Source organism: Narcine bancroftii, chromosome 7 (genome assembly GCF_036971445.1).
Source record: "Narcine bancroftii isolate sNarBan1 chromosome 7, sNarBan1.hap1, whole genome shotgun sequence".
Lineage (NCBI taxonomy): Eukaryota > Metazoa > Chordata > Chondrichthyes > Torpediniformes > Narcinidae > Narcine > Narcine bancroftii.
Genome location: NC_091475.1, coordinates 25,840,416 through 25,868,382, shown reverse-complemented (window position 1 = coordinate 25,868,382; position 27,967 = coordinate 25,840,416). Strand labels below are relative to the sequence as shown.

At 47.5% G+C, this 27,967-nt stretch overlaps 1 protein-coding gene across 2 annotated transcripts; it reads right to left on the bottom strand.

The window, feature by feature from the left end:
* Positions 1 to 27,823, bottom strand: LOC138738612 (ubiquitin-associated and SH3 domain-containing protein A-like). Of its 2 annotated transcripts, XM_069889175.1 has the most exons (14): positions 27,516 to 27,823; positions 24,254 to 24,307; positions 22,572 to 22,758; positions 20,966 to 21,164; positions 18,714 to 18,883; positions 17,294 to 17,502; positions 16,880 to 17,000; positions 16,446 to 16,554; positions 15,751 to 15,873; positions 11,761 to 11,853; positions 9,464 to 9,608; positions 8,169 to 8,275; positions 7,497 to 7,606; positions 1 to 3,089 (listed from the first exon to the last, which is right to left on the bottom strand). In XM_069889175.1, the coding sequence occupies exons 1-14, from the start codon at positions 27,626 to 27,628 to the stop codon at positions 2,952 to 2,954; spliced, it is 1,878 nt and encodes a 625-aa protein (XP_069745276.1). In that variant the 5' UTR covers positions 27,629 to 27,823; the 3' UTR covers positions 1 to 2,951. The 2 variants fall into 2 exon arrangements, with proteins under 2 accessions (XP_069745276.1, XP_069745277.1); XM_069889176.1 differs by lacking the exons at positions 7,497 to 7,606; positions 8,169 to 8,275 and having other exon boundaries at positions 2,964 to 3,089.
* Positions 27,824 to 27,967: the final 144 nt, after the last annotated feature.

The following is a 27,967-nucleotide window of genomic DNA, read 5'->3' as shown; positions in this document are numbered from 1 at the left end:
AATGTAGCATTAAGGTGCCATCTATACATATTTTCTTTCATTTTCATTATCGTAATAGTTAATGTTAACAGCGAGTAGTCTAATAAAAGTCTTGCCAAATACTCAATTGTTACTATTCTACTTTGTAACTGGGCAGATATTAAAAACAGGACAATCCTTGTATGTGAATCATGTACCCTTGAGTAGAATTAATAGTCTCTTTCTCAGAGGTTGAGCTGCCTCCATATATCAATTAAATTGAAATCCTTCATAAATGATAATGTTTTTTGAAGCTTTTGCTCTTGTTATTGTTCTTTCTGATTTGTCCAATATTGGATCTAAACAAACATTGACATCTCCTCCAATCAATATATTTTGTCTTTTCCCCTGCAGTTAAAAAAAAATCTTTCATAAAGACTTCATCATCATAATTTGGGGCAGAATCCATGATTCTGCATAAATTTTGCAGTGTGCCATTACATTTCTTCCAGGTTGATCATTTATTGTTCTCTTTCATGTTCAACAATCAGCAGCAAAATCAAAAATGACAAGGCATGAGGTGGAGAATTGAACTTTCCACCTACAATTATGACCTCTTGTACCAGCCCAGGAAACTCAATGAGCCCCCAGATGCTCTATCCTGCAGAACATGTGCCAGTGCACAAATAGAGCAATTGTAAGCCCTCCATAATGACCTCTGCCACCCTGGGGTCACCAGGTTCTTCCACTTTATCAAAGCCCACAATCTGCCTTACTCCATTGAGAAGATCAGGACTATGTGTAGAATGCAAACCACAATTCTATCGACCAGACAGAGCACATCTGATAAAGGCAACCTGCCCCTTTGAACACCTGAGCATTGATTTCAAAGCACCCCTACCCTGCTCTGACCGCAACATGTACTTCCTCAACATTGTTGATGTGTACTCGTGTTATCCAGTCACCATCCCCTGTTTGGACATGACAACAGCCATAGTCATCAAGACCCTATGCTATCTCTTCACTGTTTTGGTACCTCTTAGAGACTGGGGGTCCTCTTTTATGAGTGACAAGCTGCACCAGTATCTGCTGGCCTGAGGCATTACCATGAGCAGGACCACCAGTTACAACCTCTCAGGGTACAGGCAGGTGGAAAGGGAGAACATTACTGTCTAGAAGGCCACCCTCCTGAACGCTGTCTAGAGGCCTTCCAGTCTCCCGCTGGCAAGATGTCCTCCTTGAGGCGCTCCACTCAATCAGACTGCTCCTATGTACAGCCAGCAATGCCACTCCACATGAAAGAATATTTTCTTTCCCTAGGAAGTCCACTTCAGGGACTGTGCTGCCGGCATGGCTGACATTCCCAGGACCGATCCTACTCTGGAAGCACGTGAGGAGCCATAAGTCTGACCCACAGTTTTACAAAACTTCTAGTCTTTTGGAGTTATTGATGGTGCATCAGCCTCATCAATTTTTTTTGTTACCTCATCAAAAAACTCAATTAGGCTCATGAGGCATGACGTTCCCTTCACAAAGCCACGCTGACTATCCTTGAGTAGACTGAACTTCTCCAGGTTCTCATAGATCCTATCCTTAAGAATCCTCTCCAATAGTTTGCACATCACTAATGTGACTCACCAGTCTATAAATCTCAGGATTCTCCCTATTCCCTTTTTCTCTTTTCTTTCAAAAATATTTTTATTGAGTTTGAAATCACCCATAACTATAACCCTGTACTTCCTGCAACATTCCAAAATCTGCCTGCTTATTTGCTCTTCGATGTCCTGAGGGCTATTTGGGTGCCTCTACACTACTCCCAGCACAGTGATAGCTTCCTTCCTGTGACTTCCACCCACACCGACTCAGTAGACACTCCCTCTGCAGTGTCCTCCCTTTCTATAACTATCCCTGATACTATCCCTGACCAGTAATGATACTTCCCCACCCCCCTTTCTACCTCCCATCCTATTCCTTTTAAAACATCTAGTCCCTGGTACCTGATCCATGCTTTAAGTTCATCCTTTTATTCCTAATAGTCCTAGAGTTGAAATAGACACATTTCAACCCCTCTAACTGGCTACATTTAGGTTTTTTCTCCTGTCTGTCCTTCCTCACCCACTCAGAACACATAGCATGCTTTTTTCCTTCTACCCTAATCTTTGCACTTACATTCTGATTCCCAATCCCCTACCAAACTAGTTTAAACCCACCCAACAGTTCTAGCAAACCTGCCCACCAGGATATTGGACCCCTTTCTAGTTCAGGTGCAGCCCGTTCTTTTTGTTCAGGTCAGACCTTCCCCAGAAGAAATCCCAATGATCCAGAAATCTGAACCCCTTCCTCCTGCACCAACTCTTCAGCCATGCATTCAGGTAGGAGGTGATGGGTGGATACAGGTGAGAGGGTAGGAAAAAGTAGCTGAGAAGTGATGGGGAAGAGGGCTAAAGATAGTTCTCTAATAAGAGAAATAAAGGAAGGGAGTGGGGAGCTAGAGGAAAGGAGACAGAGAAAGACTGGGGAAGGGGGTTCAGGGAAGTTGGATAATGGAGTCGTCTGGTCGGAGACTCCTGACGAAGAGCTCGGGTACAAAATGTTGATTACATATCTTTGCCTCCCATGGATGCTGTGTGGCCTGCTGAGTTCCTCCAGCATTTTTGCTACAATCACAAAATCTGCAGATTTTCAAGTTCATTCTCTCTGATTTGTTGAAGTGTCTTCAATTCAAAACAATAATTAGTTTCTCTTTCCATCGAAGTTGCACAAGTTCCAGCATTCTGTTCTTGTTTCATTTTCCATCACCTGCAGCTTCATTTGTTTTGTTTTTTTAAAAGAACTAGTTTCAGGTGAATCTGAGCTGGGTCAACCTCTTTATTGTTGCAGTCATCATCCACAATTAGAGAAAAGTACAAATAAGAGTTCCGGTCCAATTAGACTTTTGTTATTTTGCCAGCTGTTAAGAATAATACAATGAGGAAGGATCACCAAAACAATCTTTAATTCTGCAGAAATGTGTTCTTCCAGTTAAATACTGGGTTGGGGCCATGAGTCAGGCTTTGGATTGGTGGCTCAATCATTCGCCATTTTTCTGATTCTCTGACCTTTACACAGCAGCACACTGCGAGAGCAGGAATCTGCAGCAAATGCAAACATTGCACAATGTCAGGAGAGGGCTACATTGAAAATAAGTAACATTAAGAATAGACTAAGAGTAAACTTCATAAAGAAGGGACTAATTTTTCTTTTTTTTTGCACCAATTGATAGGATAGACAAGGTTTAGAGCAGTGGTTCTCAACCTTTTTCTTTTCACTCATACCACTAAGTAATCCCTATGTAATTCAGTGCTCTGTGATTAGAAAGGGATTGCTTAAGGAGGTATGTGAGTGGGAAGGGAAGGTTGAGAATCACTGCTCCAGACCCAATTGTTACTGAAATATTTTGCTTGAGAAAAATTGTCATTGGCCCATTTCCTTTGGAGTTATGAAACTGTGCACATAACGAGTCAGTTAGGTACGATTAAAACAGTGGTTTTCAAACTTTTTCTTCCTGCCCACGTACCACCTTAAGCGATCCCTTATTAATCACAGAGCACCTATAGTATTGGGATTACTTAAAGTGGTATGTGAGTGGAAAGAAAAAGGTTGAGAACTACTGGTTTAGGCAATTCAGGTGGGCCGAGGGGAGGATTCGGAATTAGCATCGGGAGCTCCGGATGGCAACCGTAGGCTGTCTTATGTAAGCCTAAATGTATATTTGGCTGTTTGAATAAGTGAGATATTTATATTTATTGTTCCAATTATTCTAACATTGGTTTGAGCAAATTATTAACACTTCATCAAGAATGGTCAGTCGGTCCATGACTAGCACCTTTTTAGAGGATCATAATTCATGTGAAGAAGAACCAAGCAGATTTGAGACCAAGATGGTCCAGGGTAACTCAAGGATAGCTCAAGTCCGGTACTAGCTAGGAAACAAGGTTAACAGAGCTCAAATTTTTATCATTTGAGCTAAGATCATGAGAAACATCTATGTTTCTATTTTCCTGGGATGAGATGAGCAAATATCTGCATAGATGAGGGGAAGAAAGTTTAGGGGAAAAGTCAAGGAGAGTTGTTTTTATTTACACAAAGTAGCGGGTACCTAGAATGCATTGCCAGGGGTGGTGGTGGAGGCTTGTACAATAGGGGCATTTAAAAGACTTAGGCACGTGGATGGAAGAAAAATAGAGGGTTACGGGAGTGAGGTAGGGAAGAGATAGATTTTTGAGTAGGTTTATATAGTTTGGCACAATATCGGCCTTGACTACTTCCATGTTACCCAATTTTAAATCTCTCTCTTCCAGCTACCCTTTTCTGCTTTATGCAATTATAAAAATGTTCACTTAACTTGCCAAAGAGTGATGTTATGGATTCGATGGGAGGTAAGCACCTCAGTACAACTACCATCACTAAAGAGGTAGTGCTGGGAAAACTAGAGGTCTAAGTTAGGCAAGTCCCCTGGTCCTGATGGAATTCATCCCAGGCTACTGAATGATAGGGCTGAAGTTATAGTAAGTGTGTTTGTAGTAATTTACCAAAATTCTCTGGACTTTGGGTAGGTCCTGGCAGATTGGAAGCCAATAAATGCTACCCCATTGTTTAAAAATAGATGTCGGCAGAAGCAGATAACTATAGGCCAGTTAGCTTAATGTCAGTAGTCGGGAAATGCTTGAATTTATCATTAAGGAAGAAAATAATGAGACATCTGAACAGGAAGGATAGGTCGTGTTTGACAAATTTACTGCAGTTCTTTGAGGATATAATAAGCACAGTGGATACAGGAGAACAGTTGGATTTCTGGAACAATAGGACTTAAGTTATAGTTGGTTCATTTGTGGTAATGATGTTTGATTAGGTGCCGCATAAAAAACTTGTCTGTAAGATAAGGATGCATGGATATGGGGGTAATGCATTAACATGGCTGGAGGACTGATTAACTAAGAGTTGGGATAAATGGGTGTTTATTAGGTTAACAACAGGTAGTCAGTGGAGAGTCATCGTGGGTGCTAGGTATGTTCATGACATACATTGATGATTTGGAAGAGGTGACTGGGTATAGCATATTCAAGTTTGTGAATGACACAAAATGTTTGATAAGTGGAAAAACAAATGCAGAGGGTGCAGAGAGTCTGCAAAGAGATCTAGATAGGTTGTGAGAGTGCAAGGGTCTTGCAGATGGGGTACGGTGTTGGTAAATGTGAGGTTATCCACTTTGGAAGGAAATAATGAAAGATGAGATTATTATTTAAAATAGTGAAATATAGCATGCTGCCATGCAGAAGGACTTGGAGTGCTTGTGCATGAATCACAAAAGGTTGGTTTGCAGGTGCAACCAGCTATCAGGAAGGCAAATGGAAGGCTAGCCTTCATTGCAAGAGGGATTGGATTTAGGAGCAAGGAGGTTATGCTCCATCTGTACAAGGTACTGGAGAGATCACATCTGGAGCATTTTACGCAGCTCCAGTCTCCTTGCTTAAAGAAGGATATACTAGCTTTGGAGGCAGTGCGGAGGAGGTTCAATAGGTTGATTCCAGAGATGAGGGGGTTAGCCTATGAGGAAAGTGTCACTGGACTATATTTGGGACTATATTCACTAGAATGAAAGAGGATCTGATACAAATGTATATAATTATGAAATTAAATTCTAGATATACAGTACAGTAACAGGCTATTTTGGCTCACGAGCCTGTACTGTCAAATTTACACTCCATTAACCTACATTCCCGGTATGTTGTGAACAGTGGATGGAAACCAGAGGTCCCAGAGAAAACCCACGCAGACATGGGGAAAATGTACAAATTCTTTACAGACAGCGTGGGATTTGAACCGGTCCCAATTGCTGGCGCTGTTAAGGCATTGCACTAACCACTATGCCAACCATGCCGCCCTATAGATAAGATAGAGGCAGGAAGGCTGTTTCCATTGGTAAGTGAGACATAGCCTCAAGATTCAGGAGAATATATTTAAAATGGAAATAAGGAGGGACTGCTTTTCCTAAATAATGAATCTGTGAAATTCTCTGCGCAAGGAGGGAATGGAGGCTGCTTCATTAAATATATTTAAGACTAATAGATTTCTGCAAAGTAGGGCAATTAAGGGTTATCGGGTAAAGGCAGGTAGGCAGAGCTGTTCACGACTAGATCAGCTGTGATCTTAGTAAATGGAGGAGTAGACATGAAGGTCCAGATGGCCAACTCCTGGTCCCGTTTTTTAGGTAATTAAATGAGGAATGAAAAGAAATTAAGAAGTACATTAAGAAATCACACAGTCCACATTAATGAACTGCATGTTAATAGCCTGCATTAAGATTGGTTTCATTACAAATAAACCACATTTAGACTGTTCAACATTGAGAGTGAATTACATTAGGAATGAGTGATTCCCAGAATGACCAACACAGATTGGGCTAAATTAATGGCGAGCTCTGATAAAAATGAGCCACATTAAGAATGAGCTATTTTACAAATGAGATACATTAAGAATGAATCAGATTAATAATCTACTTTAAGAATATGTAATATTAAAATCAGCTACAGTAAGAAAACGCTTCTAGTAACTTGCTCTTTTGTATCAGGACAGGTCATGAGAGGGGGTGGGGGGGGGAGGGTGGTCACTTGAGGAGAGTGCCCAACGATGAATGCAGTGGGCTGCAGTCTGGTCAGTGAGCAACACTGGAATGGATCTCATCAACACTGACACTTGCCAGTCAGCACTAGTTAGCAAGAACGAAGCCCCAGAGATGCCATCCAATGGGACACCTCTGGATGTATCTGATGTCCTCTGTTTTAGGTGCACCAGACACTGGGGGGTGATGGAAGGGAGTTCTACTTTGTTCATCTCATGCTAAGTCCACCTTTTTTGCATTACAGGAAAGATTGATAATAATCTGTGCACAACTGAGCATTTGTTCATCATGATGGAAAATGATGATTTCCAGCAAATGCAAATTTTTTGATTTTCATTGATTAATCATGAGATAAATTGATTCCTTTGCCTGTTGGAGCATTAATTCTTATCCCCTTGGCTCATCCAGCCTGCTTGTCCATTTTAAAAGATCTAATTGTAATATCATTCCTGGTAATATTTTACCCCATACTTTTTAAATGTTGACCAATGGAAAATATTCAAGAGCTATGCTCCTACCTCTGTTTTGTGAGAACTGTAGGTCATTTGATCTAATGAGGAACCTTTATTTTTAACTGTTAGTTTTATAATCTGTCTGTGTCCTGATAGAGCATTAATTCAACATCATTTTGGCAGTAACATCAGGCCATGAACAGATGGATTACTTGATCACAGTCTGTCCCGATTACAGTTGGTGTCTCTGCACTCAGTAGTTCACATGGATAGAGCAGTTCAGCACAGGAAGAGGGCCTTGAGCCCATGTATCTGTGCTCAACATGAGAATTGACCGCAGGGTTGGGCATCAGGATAAGTGTTGGGTATTGGATGATCCCAGGATTGGGAAATGGAAATAGTGTGGAGGGTGGATTTAAATTCACCTTTCTGATCATATGGACAAAGTCCTTGGCACCCATGGGTGGCAGCTCCAGTAGCGGGCGTGAGCAGCAGTCCAAGGTCGAGGCATGGCCCACAAGCAGGACATTTCCCCCTGAGGAGCAATGTTACACATGGTTAGAATGGCCCATTGTCCAGGGCAGCGGGAGGATAGCACAGTGGCATTTCCTGTGAGCCGAGGACTCAGCCAACAGTACAAACCAGGAAGGGGTGGCCAGTAGGGGATCCAGTGTCAAGAGGTTTTGTGAGAAGGGCAGGGGTCACTGGATTCAGTCGGGTGGGGCAGGGGTGCTAGATCCAGTGTCAGGAGGGGCGTGGGGCACTGGATCCAGTGTTGGGAGGGGCATGAGGTGCTGGATCCAGTGTCGGTAGGAGAAAGGGCACTTGAACCAGTGTCAGGAGGCATGGGGGGCACTGGATCCACAGTTGGGAGGCATGGGGGGCACTGGGGGGGTTATGAGTAGGGAGAAGGGGGTAGATGGTGAGGTGGGATGGAGGACAGAGGAGGCAGGATGGAAGAAAAGTGGAAACTCGAGTCAAGGCTGTGGAGTTTCTCTATTGGAACTGATGGATGCCCTGGCATTGTCTGGTATTGGCAGGGGCAGTGGCGAGGTCCCATAGTCAGACTGGAGTCTACTCCTCACTATGACTGATACCTCCATCTGGACAGCTGTCCACTATGGTCTTTATCACTGCAGAGCACCGACTAACGTAGTCCTCGTATGTTTCTGATGGATTCAGACTGGTAACAGGAAGGCAAGCCCTGTGAACACACACAAATTGTTCACATTTACAAAAGTATCAGAGGGGCTTGGGTAGGCTGGACAGGCAGTTCTTTCCCCAGGATATGCGAGTTCAGAACTAGATGGCACAGCTTCAAGGTGAGAGGAGAAGATTCAAGATCTGAGGTTTGTTTTGTGATCCCAGATCCTTGACCCTTCAGTCAACAGGAACAGTTACTACTGATCTTGTCCACCTCCATCAAACTTCTCTGCTCTTGGTCCAACCCTCAACCCTTAATCAATTCTGGTTCATGTATTTGACACCCTCTCCTGGTACTTCACACACCTTATAGAACTGCAAACAAAGTTTCTGCAGCACTCCCAATATGGGTTCACCATCAAATTTATTCACAAAATTATAGAAGCAAGAGTGGGCCATAAAGCCTCTTGTGACTGTCCCACTAGAAAATAACCATTGCCCATCTTTCACCTCAGCAACATTTTTCTGGACTCACATAGACCTCTGTTCCCCAAACATCCAAAAACCTGCTTGTCTCTGTTAGAATGTAGAACAGTCCAACAGATAACTCCCCATCCCCTCTATCCTCCCCTATTCTCTTCTCCTTCCCCTCCCTTACCCCTCCATCTCCCTGTCCCTCCTCCTCCTCACCTCCCCGTCCCTTCCCTCCTCCTCACCTCCCCACTCTCTCCTCCCCCTCACCTCCCCATCTCTTCTGCCATTCTCTTCTCTTCCTCCTCCCTTCCTCACCCCATCTCTCCTCCTCCACCTCACCCACTCCCTCCCCTCCCCATCCCATCTCCCTGTCCCTCACCTCCTTATCCCTCCTCCTCACCTCTCTCTCCATTCCTCCTCCTCCTCCCCATCCCTCCACTCCTCCCCTTCCTTCTTCCTCCCCTTTCCCCTCACCTCCCTTCCTTCATTCCCTCCCCTCCCCTCCCTTCCCTCATTCCAAAAGCCCTAACAACAAATGTCTGAAACTTTAACCACCCTCTCCTACTTGTTCTTCCACAACCCACCCCTCCTCCCTCACACATAGCCCCCTAACCAAATGTTCCCATTCTACACAGCACTCCCCAAACCCTCTGAACAGACTCTTCTCCCTTCCCCAAACCCTGCCCAGTGAAGAACCCTCACCCTCCCTCACCCTGCGCTCCAGGCCATTGATGTCTACAGTAATGCAGGCACTGCTCAGAGCTGGCTGGCCCACCTATAGGTCCCGTCCACCGAGTACCCCGCTGCCTCAAGTTCTGCCACAGACATGAAATTTGGGATTGGCTTCTTTGCCTCCCACGTGGTCCATTCGAAGAGGCCAGGCTCCAAACGAATGCCCACTTGGGAACTGGGCTTCAGGCCTGGAATGAAGATAGAGGTGTCAGTCAGCTCCCCCTCCACCTAAGCACAAACCCTTCCCAACTCTGGGACGCACTTCAGCTTCTGATCTGAAGGCTGGGACTGAGTGGGTTCAGGATGGGGGTCAGAACATCAGTTCCAGGGGCTGACCACAACTCTACTGTTTCCACATCCTCCACACTCAGCAACAACAGTCCCTCAGTAAATAGCCTGACAAGGCCCCTCGTGGTAGGCTGGACCAGAAGGCTGTCTTGGGATACATGGTAAGATGGTGAATTGGACTCACAATGGGCTTGATCACAGAAGGCAGTGATAAAGGATGGACATCTGTGACCGGTGGTGTTCTGCCAGATTTGCTTGAGAGTTCTGTTGTTTATGAAGTGATTTGGATGAAAATGTGCTTGTGCTGATTTTGCTTGAAGATTACAAGAAAATTGGTGGAGTTGTGGACAGTGAGGAAGGTTGTCGAAGGATTTAGCAACATAAAGAACAGTTGCTAGCTTGGATGGAGAATAGCAGGTGGGGTTTCACACATGATATATGCACATTGGGAAGGCAATTGTAAGAGGAAAGAAAACAGTAAATGGCAGGACCTTTTGGTGTACTGATGTACAGAGGAATTTTTGGGTGCGTCCATAGTCCCCTGAAAGTGGCGGCATATGGACAGGCAGGTAAGGAAGTCATATAGGGCGTCAAATATAAAGGTTGGGAAGTAAGGCTGCAGCTGAATAAACCTTCAGTGAGACTATATTTGGAGTATTGTGTGGAATCATAGGTTAGTTTATCCTCGCATGTACCAAGATACGATGAAAATCCTAGTCTGTGGGCTATGCAGGCATTGCAAAACTGCCGCTCTCCAGAATCACTTTCCATTTAAAAATTCATAGGAAACAACACAACAAAAGCAACATTAACAATATTATTCATGATAAACCGTCAAACTGGGTTTCCAGCATTTTAACATAGTTCTGGTCACCGTTCATTGGAAGGAGGTGGAGACTTTGAGGAGGGGACAGAAGAGATTCACCAGGATACAGAGCCGACAGATGAGGGAGCCTGAACTAATTGGCTGACCAGTTCTACCCATAGATGCCATTTCACTTGCTGACTTATTTCAGAAAATTCCAGCATCTGCAGCTTTTGTGTTTCTCCAGAAATTTCCTGGATCAGCAGGTTTAATTATGGGGATAGGTTCAACAAAATTGGGTTGTTTTCTTGAGTGTCAGAGGTGAAATTGATAGAGGTGTATAAAATCACAAAGAGCATTGATAGGGTGGGTTATCAAAATCTATTTCCTGGGAGAAGTGCTACACTCCAGAGGATATGTTCAAACTGAAGGGGAGGAAGTTTGAAGGAGAAGTATAGGGTAAGATTTTCATACAGAGTGGTAGTTGGCAGGAACAGGCTGCCATGGGTAGTGGAAACATGCAATAGTGGTGTTTTAGAAGCTTTTAGACATGCACATAAGGCAAGAGACGGAGGGAGACAGACCATGTGCAGGCAAATGGGATCAGTGTGATTGGCATCATGGGCAGCACAGACACTGGATTGTGTTGCACTGTGGTATCGTAGCAGCCCATGCATGGAGACCCAGAATGGCCTACAAAATTGCTGACGAACGCAGCGACCACACAGACCTGGGGGTGAAATCCCACACGGCGGGAAGATGGGGAACTCTGGCAGGAACACCGGCCAATCCCAGGCCGGCACTCTGATGACATGGGGCCCTGAGGTCAGCACCTGGGGCCCATACGTGTGACGGCCAGAGCAATAAACCAGTCTCGTTTTCCAAGGCTTTGGTGTGTGTGTTGTTTTTCCCAACACTCACGTACCTGTAGTTTGGTCAACCATTGATCAGTGAGGGTAATCATCGCTGCAGGGACGGTGGTTATTGACTTGCTCCCTCCTCACACCCTCTGGGTGAAGACTCCATCCCCCTCCCCCTCCAGAGGGGAGTTCCTCCCTTCCTTGTCCAGGGACTCCATCCCCTTCTCATCCTCTTATGGTGGGAACCTCTCTTTCTCCCTACCCCAATCCCCCTCAAGGCAGGGGTGGTGTTCCCTCTCTACCCCTCACCCTCCAGGTGGGGACTACCTCCCCCTCCCCCTCCCCCTCCCCCTCCCCCTCCCCCTCCGGACCGGGGGTTCCCATTACCTTCCAGTAGATAATGAGCTGTGTGAACACATCTCAGAGCAGGTGAGCTGTACACACACCAGATGCCAATCTCTCGGTCTGCCATTGCCTCTCCTGTGGAAAGAGTCAGACAGGTTCAGCTTCACCCCAAGTTGCAGAATCTGAATGGTTCCAGTCTCTAAGTGGAGGTGAGTAACCCATTCTATCCAACCACTGAAACCAATCCTACCAGTTCCCTCCCACCCACCCAGCCTCACCTTCCCTGACCCTATCCTGACCCTCTAACCCACCCAATTACCCACCCAACCCTCCCACCAGTAACCTAACCTGACCCCTCTAACCCACCCATTACTCACCTTACCCTCCCACCAGAAACCTACCCTCACCCCTGTAACTCACTCGAGCCCTCTCAGTATTCAACACAACCCCCTGAACAATAACCCACTGCTCTGAGAGACCACTCATCCATTAGCTCTCACCTGCACTCATGACACCCTCACATAACCCTGAAAATCCAATACCCCATATACATCAATACCCCTCTCCAATATCCCAACACCACAACATCCCCAATGCCTCTGTTCCCCAATAATCTTTCCATTCAATCAATTCAGGTCTATTTCTCCCAGAACCCCAATACTACTTCTATCCCCTCAGTTCTGTAAACAGTTACTGGCCCAGAACAACATATAGCACTGGACTGTGGCCCCAAGCCTGGTTGACCTGCTTTGTACTCTCTCCCAGCCATATTATCCCCTTGACCTGCTGTGGGCACACACTCCAAGGCCCCTCCATCTACATTCCTCATCCATTCACTGTGTATCCCCTTTGTTTTTTTGCCCTCTCCAACCTCACACTTCTCAGACTCAATTCCATCTACACTGTTGTATGTTCTCCACAAGTCTGTTCAATCTTCCCTCAGCTGCACACTGCCAAGTTCCATATTATTGCTCCCTGCAGCCACCCAGATTATTGATTACAGGTCTGAAGATGAACATAATCTGCTGGTTGAGTAGTATCAAAACTGTGACGTTTCAGTCCAGAACCCTTCTTCAAGACAGTCAGATGGAAAATAGATATATAATTAGTTCAGGGTGGGAGTGATTAGAAGTGCCAGAACAGGATTGGTGAACCAGGGAGCAGCAAACGATGACAGACAAATAGGAAGGTGGAGGCAGATACTGGCAGATGAGACAGCAGATAAAGAGGGAGAGGCAGAAATGTGGAAGATATTCAGGAACCACTCACATGGGGATCTGGATAAATGTGTCTCACCAAGACAGGGAAAGAATGGAAGGGTAAATTAAAGACAAATATCAGGTAGGGGCCATAAAAATGATCAGGTAGCCAGGAAGGAATTAAGAGTCAGAGGAGAGCTAGAAGGGAAAATGAGACCTTGGGAAGTGGGTTAAGGAAAGCCCCAAAGCATTCTACATGTATATGAGGAACTAGTGTGAGGATAGGACCACTCAGACCTCCCCATACCTGGAGGTGGAGAAGTTCTTATAATAGTTTGCTTCAGTGTTCACCATGGATCTTGATGAATCTAAGGTCAGTCTAGAACAGGTTAATGTCAAGGTTAAAAAAGAGAATGATAAGTCCTTGGGACCAGACGAGATATAACCCAGGTAACCATAGAAAGTGAGGGAAGAGGTTGCAGGTATGTTAACAATGATCTTTGCATCCTCCTTTTCCGCAGGAGTAGAACCGGAGGATTGGAGAATGGCAAATGTGGTCCCCTAGTTAAAAAAGGTTAAGGGAGAATCCTGGGAGTTATTGATCAGTGAGCCTTACATCAGTAGTTTGAAAACTGTTGGAGAGGATTCTGAGGGATAGGATTTAGAGATGCATAGCAGACACCATGGTTGAAGTCAAAACACAATGCAGGAGAAATTCAGTGGATCAAACAGTGTCCTTTATATTCTTCTTTGGCTTGGCTTCGCGGATGAAGATTTATGGAGGGGTATGTCCACGTATGCTGCAGGCTCGTTGGTGACTGACAAGTCCGATGCGGGACAGGCAGACACGGTTGCAAGGGAAAATTGGTTGGTTGGGGTTGGGTTTTTCCTCCTTTGTCTTTTGACAGTGAGGTGGGCTCTGCGGTCTTCTTCAAAGGAGGTTGCTGCCCGCCGAACTGTGAGGCGCCAAGATGCACGGTTTGAGGCGATATCAGCCCACTGGCGGTGGTCAATGTGGCAGGCACCAAGAGATATAGCAAAGGTAAAAATACATAACCGACATTTCGGGGTTGAGACTTTCATCAAGGTATTTTTCCATACCTTGTGGCTGCAGGAGGTGCCACATTTGCGCCCATACCTCCTCTGGGACCGCAAACAAGCCTTTCAAGTGAAGCAACAGGGCTGATTTACTCCATCCAGTGCTCCTTTTGTGGCCGCCTCTGCATCAAAGAGACTGGGTGCAGATTGGGAGATCGCTTTGCTGAGCATCTTCTTTCCCTCTTCACCAGTGATAGAGACCTCCCAGTAGCCAACTATTTCAGTTCCAGTTCTGTCTCACACTCCCCTACTCACATGTCTGTCCATGGCTGTATAGACACCAAGGCAATCAGGAAACTGGAGGAAAAACACCTGATTTGGCACTATCCATCCAAATGGCATCAATTTCTGCTAACCTGTTCTCCTCTTTCTCCTCCCCCTTTACTTTCCCCTGTCCAGTTCTCCTCCCCCTCCTCTCTATTCACTGAGCCATCTCTCCTCCCCTTGATTGCTGCTGGCCTTCCCATCTCCACCTATCACATTCTTCCTTTGTGATCACACTCTTCCCCCCCCCCCCCACCCCACCACCACCTATCCTTTTGTTTGGACGCCTGCTGACACTTTTCCATACCTTGATGAAGGGCTCAAGCCCGAAACGTCGGTTCTGTATTTTTACTTTTGCTACATACAAGACACTGTTTGACCAGCTGAGTTTCTCCAGCATTGTGTTTTTACATAGTCTGATTAGTTGTCATCAACATGCCCTTGTGAGGGGGAAGGTTGAGCCTCACAACCCTAATAGAATTGTTTGACGAGGTGACAAGACAGATTGATGCAGGTTAGGAGGCGAATGCGGTACACATGGATTTTAATAAGGCATTTGACAAGGTCCCCCTTTGTGGGCTCATCAAGGAACTCATGAGGCATGGGATCCATGGAAACCTGGCAGCATGGATTAGTGTACCTGTGGAAAGCAGAGAAGTAGATGGAATGTTTTCTGCCTGGAGGTCAGTGACTAGGCGTTCTGCAGGGATTTGTTCTGGAACCCCTGCTCTTTGTGATTTTTATAAATGACCTGGACAAAAAAAGTAGAGGGGTGGGTTAATAAGTTTACAAATGTACGAAGGTTGAAGGTGTTATGGACAGTGCAGAAAGTTGTTGCCAGTTACAACAGATTGTCGACAGGATGCAGAGTTGGACGGAAAATTGGCAGATGGAGTGCAGTCCGGATAAGTGTGCGGTGATGTATTTTGGAAGGTGGCATTAAAGTTGGAGTACATGGACCAACACCCAGTCCGTGGGGGCTGTTGGTCCGGTTCTGAGGTGCCCCAGCCTCTTTCCCCGGTCCATGGAGGTGACAGTCTAGTCTGGAGTTTCCCCAGTCTCCTTCCCCCAGTCCGTAGTGGCCTCAGCCACCTTCCTCCGGTTCAGAGTGCCCTAGCCTCTTTTTCCCCCAGTCACGAGTGGCCCCAACCCCCTTTCCCCAGTCCAGAGTGGCCCCATCCCCCTTTCCCCAGTCCAGAGTGGCCCCATCCCCCTTCCCCCAGTCCAGTGGCCCACAGCCCCCATCCCCCAGTCCAGAGTGGCCCCATCCCCCTTTCCCCAGTCCAGAGTGGCCCCATCCCCCTTCCCCCAGTCCAGTGGCCCACAGCCCCCATCCCCCAGTCCGTGGGGGTGCTGGTCTGGTTTTAAGGTGCTCCAGCCTTTTTCCTCTGGCCAGTGGCCAAGTTTGACTATTGCGTGGCAATGTTGATCCCGACCTTTGACACTGAGCCACGTGGCCTGTTGATCTTACCCATTAGCTGAGACTGGAAAATGCCACAGGAAGACAGGGGGGCATCATGTCGATAATCCCTGGCACCACCTGCTCTCCATGGAACACTGCGAGGGAAGTTTAAGTCTCCTCTGAAATATCTGCCTGTGAACATGAAACAGTTCATCAGACAATAACAAAGAATCTGGTTCAGCCCAACACCCAGGAAGGTCTCTGGGTCTGGCAGCATCCAAGGAGACAAAGTGTCCCCACCTAATACGCTGACTGCTCATTTCTCTCCATGGACACTGCCTCACCTCCTGTGTTCCTCCGGCTTCCATCACTTAATCTTGATTTCTATCTTCACTGAGGGGATGGAGGGTTGGATCCTTCTCCATGTGTTGGCAGACCTCTCCTGGAGCTGGCACACCAACACCTCTACTCTCGAAGGAGTCTCAGGAGGTTTGGTATATTGTTGAATACTCTACATCAAACCTCTACTGGTGTGTAGTAAAAAGTTTACAGTCTGGTTGCAACATGGACTGGTTTGGACATTTGAGGGCCCAGGATACAGAAAGCTGTAGAAAGTGGCAAACCCAGCCAAATTCATCCTGGTCACAGACCTCCCATTCACTGAAGACATCTACTTGAGACAGAAAAGACCCCCATCACCCTGGACCTCTCTTGCTGCTTTGGGGAATCCCTCCCGCTGCCCTATTTGTGATGTTGAAGCCTACCTTCCTCACTGAAGCACTGCTCTATCCAGGCCTTGCCAAACACCAGATCAACACTCTCACCGTGTCGCACGAAGAGCAGCCATCTCCTGGAGGAGGCTGTGGCCTGGAGCTGCATCAGGGAGGACAGACCGATCCATCAGCTCCCATCCCCACCAGACCCAGGCTGTCAGCCCCAGAGAGGCCTTCACCCCTCACCTCGCCCCCCCCCACCCCCCAAGGCAGACCTGAGATGTCACACCAAACCATCACCCGCAGATAGTTAGACAGACCAGACTATTCTTCGAAAGTGCTTTAATGGAGGCAAAGCTCCCCCTAACATTCAGCCTCTCTTCCCAGTACTCCCCTCTCCCTCACTCCCACCCTCCTTTTCCCCTTCTCCACTACCTCCTCCATTCCTTTCTCTCCCCTTGCCCTCTCCATTCCCATGAAGTTACCTGGGCCTCCAGGAGTCTGTGAATGCTGCTGGGAGCTTGGTGTGGTGCCGGCTCCAGACACAGGGCACTGTACCTGTTGCCGTTGCTTGCCTCCACTCGTGTCTGACGAAAGGCATATGATCTAACAAGGACAGACGTCATTGGAAAAATTAGTTTGGAGAATGGAGAGCCAACCAACAGCTGAAGGACTGATTGTGATTGGGGGTGGGGGTGGGCAGGGTTTCTGTGATTGCCCTCTCTGCACCCAAATGATCCAACCCTGGCCCAGGTCACATTTCTTTGTGAGTGCTGCCAGAGGGAGTCTGCTCCCAGCCCCTCAATCCCATTAGCTTTTGAACCCATCTGTGCTTGAAACAGGCAAATTACCTTTGAACCCAGCTCTACCTGACCCAGGTGTCTGATGATTGAACCCACCTGTGCTTGACCCAGGTGCCTGATTCCGGTGCCTCGTCCACGTAATTGCCAGGCAGAACGCCCATGCACCCTGTGCGATGTGATGTGCCGAAGACCCAGCCTTCACTCACACCCTCCTGTTCAGTGGGATGCATGAAGACGTAGTCACTAGGGTCAAGCCTCAGCTCATCATCGTTCTGTGGATTGTATGGATAGAGTGCTTGTAAAACCTGAAAACGAGACCAGGTTACCACTGGTTAGTGGATGGCATTTGGTTTTGACATTAACCTCAGTCCCAGCCAGGAAATCATTTGCAGGATGGGCAGTGAAGGACAGGCCTTCTGCCTGATCCTTTCTTCAGACACTGTACATCCCAGCCTTTCACTTTTCCTCAATATCTTTGTTTAAAAGCTATCACCTCCAATCAAAAGCTAATTAATTACTTGACAAACCGCTGCCACATTCATGACAGTCCTGAACTTCAATCACTCTCCTCCTACTGAGAAGGATTTCCAAACATCAATCCCAATTTTTGGGCCAGCCACTCATTCTCAAACTCCTCGACCAATGGAACCACTGGAAAAATACTAACCAAACAGAAAATAGAGGTGTTGGAGTGGGACAGAGCTCGGGGTAAGTTCACAATCTCCCTGATCCTTGGGTAGTTACAAACACAACTGCTGGGAATTTTCAGTAGGCCAGGCAGTGTCTGTGGTAGCAGAGTTAATAGTACTGTCTGCAAGGAGTTTGTATGTTCTCCCCCTGTCTGAATGGATTCCTCTGGGTGCTCCAGTTTCCTCCCATCTTTCAAATCTTACTAGGGATTGTAGCTCAATCGGCTCATGGGCCAGATGGCCCTGTTACCACGCTGTATATTGGAATTTAAAACGTGCCAGGTTGATAGCCTTACCTCAGGACTATGGTGGACCACACTGCCCCCCAGGATGGTGTGAGAAAAGATACGATTGGTCCAGGTCTGGACTCAGGGAATCAGGGGAAACACTCAGGTTTATCCACTGTTGTGACATCCTCCTTCAGGTAAACCCAGACCAGGCACGAACCAAATCTAATGCAAAATCTGCTGACCAGGGCATCTGGGAGAATGTTCATTCGAAGGGGTGGAGTTGAAGTTAGCCAGCTGTGTGGGGAAATGTGAAGACCCCTGTCAGGTGATGGGGCAGGAGGGGCTTGTCTAGGTCAGTGGACACCAGGAGATGCTTGTGATCTTACTGTCAGAGGTCAGATAAGAGGCTGAGCGGCCTGTGTTTGCTCTTTCCCTGTTCTAAAGCCACAACAAACATCTGTGCCCCTTCCCTACTGACACGTGGTGGTCAGGAGCAGCAGTTCATGTGGCTTTGAGCAGATCCCTGGATCCTGGTGATCTCTGTGATGGGAGGCCTGACCCTCTGAGTTCGCTCCCACCTCTGCCCTGGCCAGGTACCTGGTAATGTGCAAAGCGCATGTCTCGGGAGTAGAGGGTGGCCTTCCACTGGCAGCTCAGCCCCAGGCTGATGCACCGGGCCTTTGCCTCCAGTTCCAGCTGATGATGAGGGAGGAAGCTGTGGGCGAGGGTGAGGTGCAGTGGCTTGCTGCTGAGGTCCAGCTGGCAGTCTGTGGAGAGAGGTGAGTTAGAGAATACAGCAAAGTGGAGAGAGCTGCCAACCACCACCACAGGCACTGGGGCAGAGTCCAGTCCGGGATGACACAGTGTTCACCAGAATCAGCTGTATCATGGCCTGGTATAGGGATATCAATACCCCTGAGCGTAAAGCCCTGCAAAAGTAGTGGTCACAGGAAATAAAACCTCTATGGGGAATGCTGCCATGGGAGAGCAACAGTAATAATCAAGGATCCACACCACGCAGCACACGCTCTGTTCTCACTGTGGCCATCAAGAAAGAGGTATAGATGCCAAGACTCGCACCACCAGATTCAGGAACAGCTGCTACCCCTCCACTATCAGACTCCTCAACCACAAACTCAATCAGGTACTTATTTAAGAATTCTTACTTGTGCACTTTGATATTTAAAAAATTCTCTCTATCCTTCAGTTTGTTTATATTTGTTATCTGTTTGAAGTTCTTTGTTTGTTTACATGTTTATGCTGTGTACATCCTCTGTGCTCACTGAGAGGGAGGGCAGTGGAGATGGAGAATTCAGGGAGGTGGGCAGTGGATCTGGAGGCCCTCAGTGGGTCAAGCAATCTGTGGAGGCAGAGAGATGGTGAATGCTTTGGGTCGCAGTCCTACAGCTGCTATTACTCAACCTGAGTTCCTCAGCAGTTAGTTGTTGCTTCAGATTCCAGCATTGGCAGTCTCAGGTGTGTCTCCAAATTTGCCAAGTTACAATGAAAATGGACATTTAGATGTCTTACTGAGTTAACAGATGGATAAATCCCCAGGCCTGACATATCTTAGTCCACTGTGAGAGGCGAGGGAGGAGATTTGGGGGCCACAGTTGAGGGCCCAGATGTTTACACCATAACAAACAGAACACTACAGCACAGTACAAGGCCTTCAGCTCTCAGTGTTGTGCCGACCCATATATTCTTTAAAAGTACTAAACCCTCTCTATCCCATAGCCCTCTATTTTTATTCCATCCTCGTGTCAGTCTAAGACTCTCTTAAATGCCCCTAATGTTTCAGCCTCCACCCCCATCCCTGTCATGGCATTCTAGGGACCCACAACTCTGTGTAAAAAAAACTTACTCCTTATGTCTCCCCTAAGCTTCCCTCCCTTCACTTTGTACACATGTCCTCTGGTGTTTGCTAATCCTGCCCTGGCTGGCTGTCCACCCTATCCAACCTTGTAGAACTCTATTAAGTCTCCTCTCATCCTTCTGTGCTCCAAAGAGAAAAGTCTCAGCTCTGCTAACCTTACATCATAATGTCCTTGTTTTATTCAAAAGGGCAGCAGGGGCTTGGTCATTTCAGGCCAGTGGAAAGGTATTTGGGAAGATCTGAGAGACAAGATTAATGTACACTTGGAAATGCAGGGGAGAAATTGAAGGCAGACAGAACAACTTAGTTAGATTAAAATACTATGTGACAATTGATCAAATTTCTTGAAGGGGTAACAGGAAGTAACCTGGTAGGGGTAGAGGCATGTTAGACAGCCATCTCAACTTATTTTTGGCTGTGGCCCCATTAGGTCTCCCCTTAAGGTTTATGGGCTCCCTTCCCTGTGAAGCAGTCATTTAGATGGTTTCTTCCATACTTCTCTCTTACTGACTACATAAATTTTTTTATGATTTCAGTCCTTGGCCCTTGGCCCCCGATAAATGTGCTGTGGCTCCTGGAAGGGTGGGGGGGGGAGAAGGGAAGGGCTTGGCACTGTGTATGGTCCCCTTTTGAGAATGGCTGCAATAGGAAACTCTGCCCTGACACAGGAGTTCATATGGTAGAGACCCTAGTTTTGACATCAGGGGTGAAAGAGAAATTTGACGAAGGAGATTTTCAGCAGGAGAAAGATTGGAATCTGGGACCACTGGCCAAGTGCAGGCTCTCACCACATTTAGCAAGCCTGGGCTGGTAAATGGGAGCAGAGTGCTCAAGGTTATAGAGCAGAAGGTCAGCATTCAGTAATCCTGAGCACCTCCACCCTCGCTGCAGACATCCTCCCACCCTCACCCCATCAACAGGGTGTCACCCATGTCCAGTTACTGTTCAATCAGAGAGGTGAGGCAAAACCTACCTGCTAGTTTAGCTGCTGTCTCACGGAACGTCAAGGCAAACTGTTTGATGATGTCAGCACTTGCTTGGTCCAGGAAGAATCCAATGTAACAGGAACTTGTGTGAAGTGTTAGAGAAATCCGGGAAGGGAATCTGTCCACAAACCTGTCTCCAGTCTTCTTCAGAGCTTTATACAACCTCTCCAGTTTACTATCTTCACACTGCAGGTAGAAACAACAGTCACTTACAGTTCAGGAGAGGCTATTCAGCCTGTCAGCTGCCTACTAGCCCTGGATAAGAGCAATGGACCCAGCCCCCACTGTCTCCTCTTCCCACAGACCTGCAACCCTTTCAGGCATCCTTCCAGCTCCCTCTCTCACTGGTGTTCACTTCTTCACACCCAACTCCACATGACTTGCTGATCCCAGCTACACTCTGCAAAGCTTATGGTTGGGTCAGCATCTATCTCCATTCTAGTTCTGACCTTGGGTCCTTGATCCAAATATTCCCCCCACTTTCCCTCTTCTGATCTGCAGCACCTTTCTGCCCCCTCTGAAACTGCTCCATTTTGATTTTCATACCATGACTTTTGATCCTCAACCTCTCACTGGCTGAATAATGTCCTCAAACTCAAAATCTGGCTGGGAGTCTGTGACTGATGGGATTCTGCAAGGATCGGTTTTGAGACCAGTTATTGTGAAATATAAAAATGACTGGGCTGAGAGTGCAGTTGATATAATTGAGTGCGTGGACACAGCAGGACACAGATAGGTGGAACGATCAGTGGAGCAGTGGCAGATGGAATGTAATCCAGACAAGTACAAGATGATGAACTTTAGGAGATCAAGTTCTGATGGCACAAATAGAGTAAATGGGAGCTACCTTCGGTGTGTAGCTACTTTGAGGTGCAAGTGGACAGCTCCATGCCAGTGGCTCCACAGATGGATAGGATAGTAAGAAATGTTTAGCTTGTTAGGCTCCCTGGGGAAGTGGCACAACAGTTACAATGTCATGTTGCATCTTTATAAAACATTGGTTCAACCACACTTGGAGTATTGTGTACAGTTCTAGTCTCCACACTGCAAAATGTGATCCCAATAGAGAGAGGGTAGAAGAGATTCACCAGGATGTTATCTGAAATGGAGTGTTCTTGGGGGAAATAAACAAGCTGGGTTTATTCTCACTGTAATGCAGGATGCTGAGGTTATATTATAAAATGATGAGGGGCATAGATAGGGCAGCAGGGTAGTTCAGGCTCAAGGGATGTCAAGGACTGTCTGACGCAGTCTGATGGCAATGGACGTCTGAAGGTAGTGGAGGCAGATCCAGTTAAAGGTGTTGGTGGGTGTTGGATGAGGTGTAGAGGGTTAATGCAGCCCAACGGATAGGCACTGCAGTCAGTATGGACAAGGTGGGCTGAAGGGCCTATTTCTGTAAGGCACAGTTTGGTTCAGAGCCTGCCCAGTGTGAGTGGGACAGTCTCCCACCTGCCCCTCTGCAGTTGAGAATTGGCACTGCACAACAGCAGCAGAAGCCCAGCAGTGTCATGCAGGAGATCCCCTCACTCTGCCTGACTCGACATTTGAATGGGCGACTGAGGATTGCTGTGCCCAGAAGGATTCCCTTACGGTGAAGAAGTGGCAGAGGCTGATGTGTGGGAAGACCTCGTGGGCACCGTTCCTGCCACAATCCGTTTGACTTTCGGTCCAGAACACCATTAGCTTGTCCCAGAGTGTTCCAGAGGGAATCAAGTACATCACATACTCCTGTGGGATGGGGTCATCCCGAGTCGGATCATTCTGATGAGTGAGTATCCTGTGGGAAAACGGAAAAGTTGGACCTGTCAAAAGTTCAGGTTAACACTAACAAAGGGCTGCATTTTTCAATGTAGTTATACAGCACAGTAACAGGCCCTTTTGGCCCACGAGCCCATTCTGCCCAATTACCCCAGTTGACCTACAACTCTGGTATGTTTCAAATGGAGGGAGGAAACTGGAGCACCCAGGAAAAACCCACACAGGGAGAATGTACCAACTCCTTACAGATAGAACCGGATTCGAACCTGGGTCACTGGTGCTGTAATAGTGTTGCGCTAACCCTACCTGCAGTCAAATTCACTTACCGTGCCACCCTTAGTAACTGGGGATAGCAAGGAAGGTGTGGTGTCAGGAATGAGGGGCAACCACAGCGTGCAAGCTTAATGTCCAGCTTCTCTTTGGAGCCCTGGTTGTTTACTGCAGACTAGTGGACACATTCCAGCTGGCTAGACTCCGGTGAAGTGGTACAGCTGGAAATTGCCAGCAGTGTGACCTGGTGGTGTGATATGAGGCAGAAGGAGGGTGTGATGTTGTCACCCACAGGCACAGGAAACCACTGTGACCACACTGGGCGAGAGGCACACACACAACCTGCTGTGCACTCTGCTGAGGAAACCATCTGTGCAGTCTGGAGACTGCAAGAGAGGTAGGTATAATGCAGTCTGCGTTATTCAGCGCAGGAACAGGCCCTTTGGACTATGTGTCTGCTGAACATGATAACAAAATCAAACGAAATCTGCTGCTTGCACCTGATAGATTGTGTTTCACCTGTACAATATTTTGGTTAGGCCACATTTAGAATACTGTGGGCTATGCTGGTCACCTCATTACAGGAAGGATGTGGCAGCTTTGGAAAGGGGACAGAGGAGGTTTTCCAGGATGATGCCTGGGTTACAAGGTATGAGTTATGGGGAGATATTAGAAAAATGGTGTGTAGAGTCACACAGTGTGGAAACAGGCTCTTTGGCCCAACCTACTCACACTAAATGTCCCATCCACATCAGTCCCTCCTGCCTGTTTGGCCCATATCCCTCTGAACACATCCTAACCATCCAAATGTTTCTGAAGGACAAGGCGTTATTTGTCTTCTATTGATCTCCTGCAACTGTGTGGGCTTTCAGTGAATGGTGTTCTAACAGCACAGAAACAGGCCCTTTGGCCCTTCTGTAACCAAACCATTCTTCTGCCTAGTCCCACTGATGTGCACCCAGTCCATAGCCTTTTATACTTCCCCCATCTATGTACCGGTCCAAATTCTTCTTAAATGTTAAAATTGAGTTCGCATTCACCACTTCAGGTGGCAGCTCGTTCCACACTCCCACCACTCTGTGTGTGAAGTTCCCCCTCATGTTCCCCCTAAACCTTTTCCATTTTACCCTTAACCCATGTCCTCTGTCACCTGCCCGCAGGGGTGACCCTGGTCCCTGCCTGCAGGGTGACCTTGCCCATGGGGGTGAACCCGTCAGAATCAAGATGAAGCAGCACTCACTCACCACTCAGAGGCTTCCTGTGGGCCCACTCTTCCTGTTGCAGCCAATGCTTTCTGCCTGCAGAGACAAGATTCATAAAACCCTTTGCTCCAGCTGTGGATCCCTCTCTGCCAGCAGCTCCAACTGCTCATGAAAGAACAATGCATAACCACAGCACAGAAGCAGGTCCTTCAACCCACACCTTAGTGTACAGCCCTTCCCCCATCTCCACTGATCCCACTTTCCTGCAATGGTCCCCACCTCTGCTGCCTGTCGAAGTGCGGTTTGAATGCCACCTCAATGAGGTGACTGCAGTAGTTTGCACCTCCTCTCCTGGCAGCAAGGTTCTAGATCTCAGCCACGCTCTATGAGGATCTTTTCCCTCGGTTTTCCTTTCTCACATGAAACTTCTGCCTCTGAGTTGATGCCCAGCACTTCCAGAGAGGAGTGCTCAGTAGTAGGGAGAGTGCAGAGAGAACCTGATTAAAATACTGGCGAGTAAACCCCTGGAGTTTCCGCAGACACTGGAAGAGCAAGAGAGAGAGGGCTGCCTTTCAGACCACAGTTCTGAATGAATGCTCAGGGTTTCCTGGGCAGGGCTGACTCTGGGATTGTGATCATGGAATGCAAAGTCTTGGGAATGATGAACAGAGTGCAGGTTGGAATCACTGGGCCTTGATAGAAACAGCACTGACTGACTAACCTTCATGGTGTGTGGAGAGAGAGGATTGGAAGGCTGCTGGAGTTAAAGGAAGCAAGGGACAGACATGTTGGATAGTCAGTGTGTCCAATATCACTGAAACAAATTCCAAGGGGCGGTGAACCAGAAAACTTAAACTTAGAGACCCACCAGTTAATGATGATCAGCACTGCAGCAGCTGGGATGGCTCTATTTGAGAAAGTAAAGTGGGGGATTGAGATCTACCTAGCAGGCTGGTCAATGCAGTAAAGTCCATGGGATGCGAGGGAGACTGGCAAATGGGGTGTAAAACGGCCTGTGGCAAAAAGCAAAGGGCAGTGATGGAGGGCTGTCGGTGCTACTGGGGTTCAGCAGGACTCCTGCTCTACTGATGTACCATTGTCAAATGTCAAGGTCATCAATATCAAAATTATATTGACTGTAGGTGGAGAAAAGGAAGTGAGGTGAGCAAGCTCACAAAACAACAGTGAAACCACGTCTGGAGAACACAATCAGAAGTTCAGGTCGAGCTGAAGAGGAGGCTCACTGTGACGTTACCTGCATCAGATCATTTCAGCTATGAGGAGAGGTTGTTGGGCGGACCAGGGAGATGAGAGGAGGTGAGTGGAAGGACATGGGTTGGGAGATCTGGCCATACCTGGGCAACAGATTTTAGCCTGAGCCCTGGCCTCTGGAATCCACATCCAGCCGAGGTCTGGGAATGGGTCATGGATTGGGAACATCCTGGAACCTGAAGATCACTGCTCTGGAGCACAGAGAGTGGCTGTTCATGTGAGTGATGTCAATAAATCCACAAGGCACCAGGAGCACAATCCAGGGAATCTGTACCCCACTGCCAGCTGGCCCAGAGCTTGGTTAGGTAACATCTCCACGGGGCACGAGGGAGATTCCTCTGAGCAGCACAGAGACAGGCTCATTGGCCTAACTCATCCATGCTGACCAAGTTGTCTTCCCAATCTAGTTCTGTTTACCTGTGTGCAGCTCATCCCTGCTGAACTTTCAGTCTCAAAGAAAGTTTTGGCCTGAAACACCAACTATTCTTTCCCACCCACTGATGTTGCTTGACCTGATGAGTTTCTCCCAGCAGATTATGTGTTGTTCCAGAATCCAGTGTCTACAGTCTGTATGCTTCCTCAAAACTTTTCCTATTCATGGACCTAAGTGTCTTTTAAACATTGTAATTGTCCCTGCCTCCCTGACTTCCTCTGGCAGCTCATTCCACACACCTGTCACCCTCTGTGTGAAGGAAGCTTGTGGGATGGTCTCAGATTTGAGCCTCTGCTCCTTCTCCCTCCAAATCCCAAGGTCATACCATCTTTGCTGGCTGGGTTTCCTGTTGACACAAGACTCTCACATATTCCAGGGAAGCTCTTGTCCAATCAGCTGAGGCCATGAGATTAATGCCTGTCGACCTGGTGTCCTGCAGACCCTGCTTTGGGATGTCTCAGGTGTTTCCCACAATATTGTACATTATACAGTAACAACTCCACAAAACCTCTCCTCAGAGGGAAGGAGTGCAGAAAGTCCAGGGCCTTAGGGTTGGCCTAAATTCCCCTGGACTGGAGTTAACCACAGCCCTTCAGCGGCACACCAACAGGAGGCAGTGTGCAGAGGCAGCTTCCTTCCTGGAGAGAACTGGGGAGGAGGGAACTTCACCCTTGCCATACCTTGGTGTTGGGCTCAGACCCAGCAGCAGCTTTCTGGTCGGTCAGAACCAATCTTTCTCCACGGAATATCCATGATCTCAGAAGAATATTATGTATAAATATTTGGTCACTTTGAAATTTCAGATAATTTTTAGAAAAGCCTCATCACAGTTCCCAATCAAGGTTCCTACCTCGACTGAAGAAACAATATTCAACAGAAAATCTGAGTGTGAACATCTCAGTCTCAGCAACCACAGGGGAAAGGCTGCAGTGATACCATTGCTAACAACTGCACCCGTCTCAACAGTCACCTTTCAACGCGAGACCTGATGCCAAATTAGAACGCAGAACAGTCCAGTGCAGGAACAGGCCTCTTGGCCCACATATCTGTGCTGAACACCGAGTCCAAATCAAAACAAACTTTGCTGCTTCACCTGATCCTTATCCCTCCATCCCTTTCACATTGACGTGTCCAGCCAAAAAATTCTTAAATGCTGCTGTTGTATCTGCTTCCATCATTATCCCTGGCAGCCCATTCCACCCACCCACCACTCTCTATGCAAAATATTTCCCCTGCACATTTCCTTTAACAGCTAAAAAGTGTTTGCAGGAAAACTTTTAAATCAGGGATCCATGTTGTAACCTGCTAGTCACATTGCAGGATGAGCATTCTGTGCAGACCTTTGTCTGCTCCTGCCCCACACCTAACTCTTACCCACTGAAAACTCCTGCTTCCTGGTGATCCATGCATTCTCTGCCCTGTTCCTGCTCTGCATTTCCCCATGGCAGCATCGTGAAACCATTCTCACCTCTGTTATGATCCACAGCAAGACGTGGCCTCTCAACACACGCAACTCTGAAATTATTGTACAATTACCCGTCACAAACCACCCAAGGTCCAAACACCAAAGGTTTGGAGATGTATATCTCCAGAACTTACGCCAGGTTCTCATGGAAACCCTGGGATAGTAGGGACTCCAGCAGGGATCCGGGACTCCTGGTGTGAAGCTGAGTGGGTGCCTGGGTAGCCAGTCTGCCCAGATACTCCGCCATCTCCTTAATGCTTCAACCTGTTGCAGCCTCACCACAGGCAACTTCCTGTTGCTGCTGACTGAAGGCGCAGCTGTGAGGAAGACATAGCCGACACCGATCTCTGTACGTCTGCCCTTCAACAAAACATCTCTGCTCTAGGTGGAACATCTGACACCAAGACGGAAGTGTCCTGGCTTTGACCAGGCTCCCAGAGTGGGGAAGATCATCACCTTGGCTCAAGGCCAAGGGCCTGCTGTCAGTCTGTGAGCTGAGGATTGGATGGGGGTCAGCATTGGTAGAACACGGTACTGTGGGCATGCCCACGGTACTGTGGGCTGGGAAGGCTGGCCCACCTCCTGA

What these genes read in the sequence shown, in the direction of transcription:
- LOC138738612 (XM_069889175.1), bottom strand. Translation starts at nt 27,628, where the DNA reads ATGGCGGAGTATCTGGGCAGACTGGCTACCCAGGCACCCACTCAGCTT. An exon ending in GGCACCTGGGTCAAGCACAG is followed by an intron (nt 17,001 to 17,293) that starts GTGGGTTCAATC and finishes TGTCCTTGTTAG; the next exon opens with ATCATATGCCTTTCGTCAGA. An exon ending in TCGGTGGACGGGACCTATAG is followed by an intron (nt 8,276 to 9,463) that starts GTGGGCCAGCCA and finishes GTGTGTTCACAG; the next exon opens with GGCTTGCCTTCCTGTTACCA.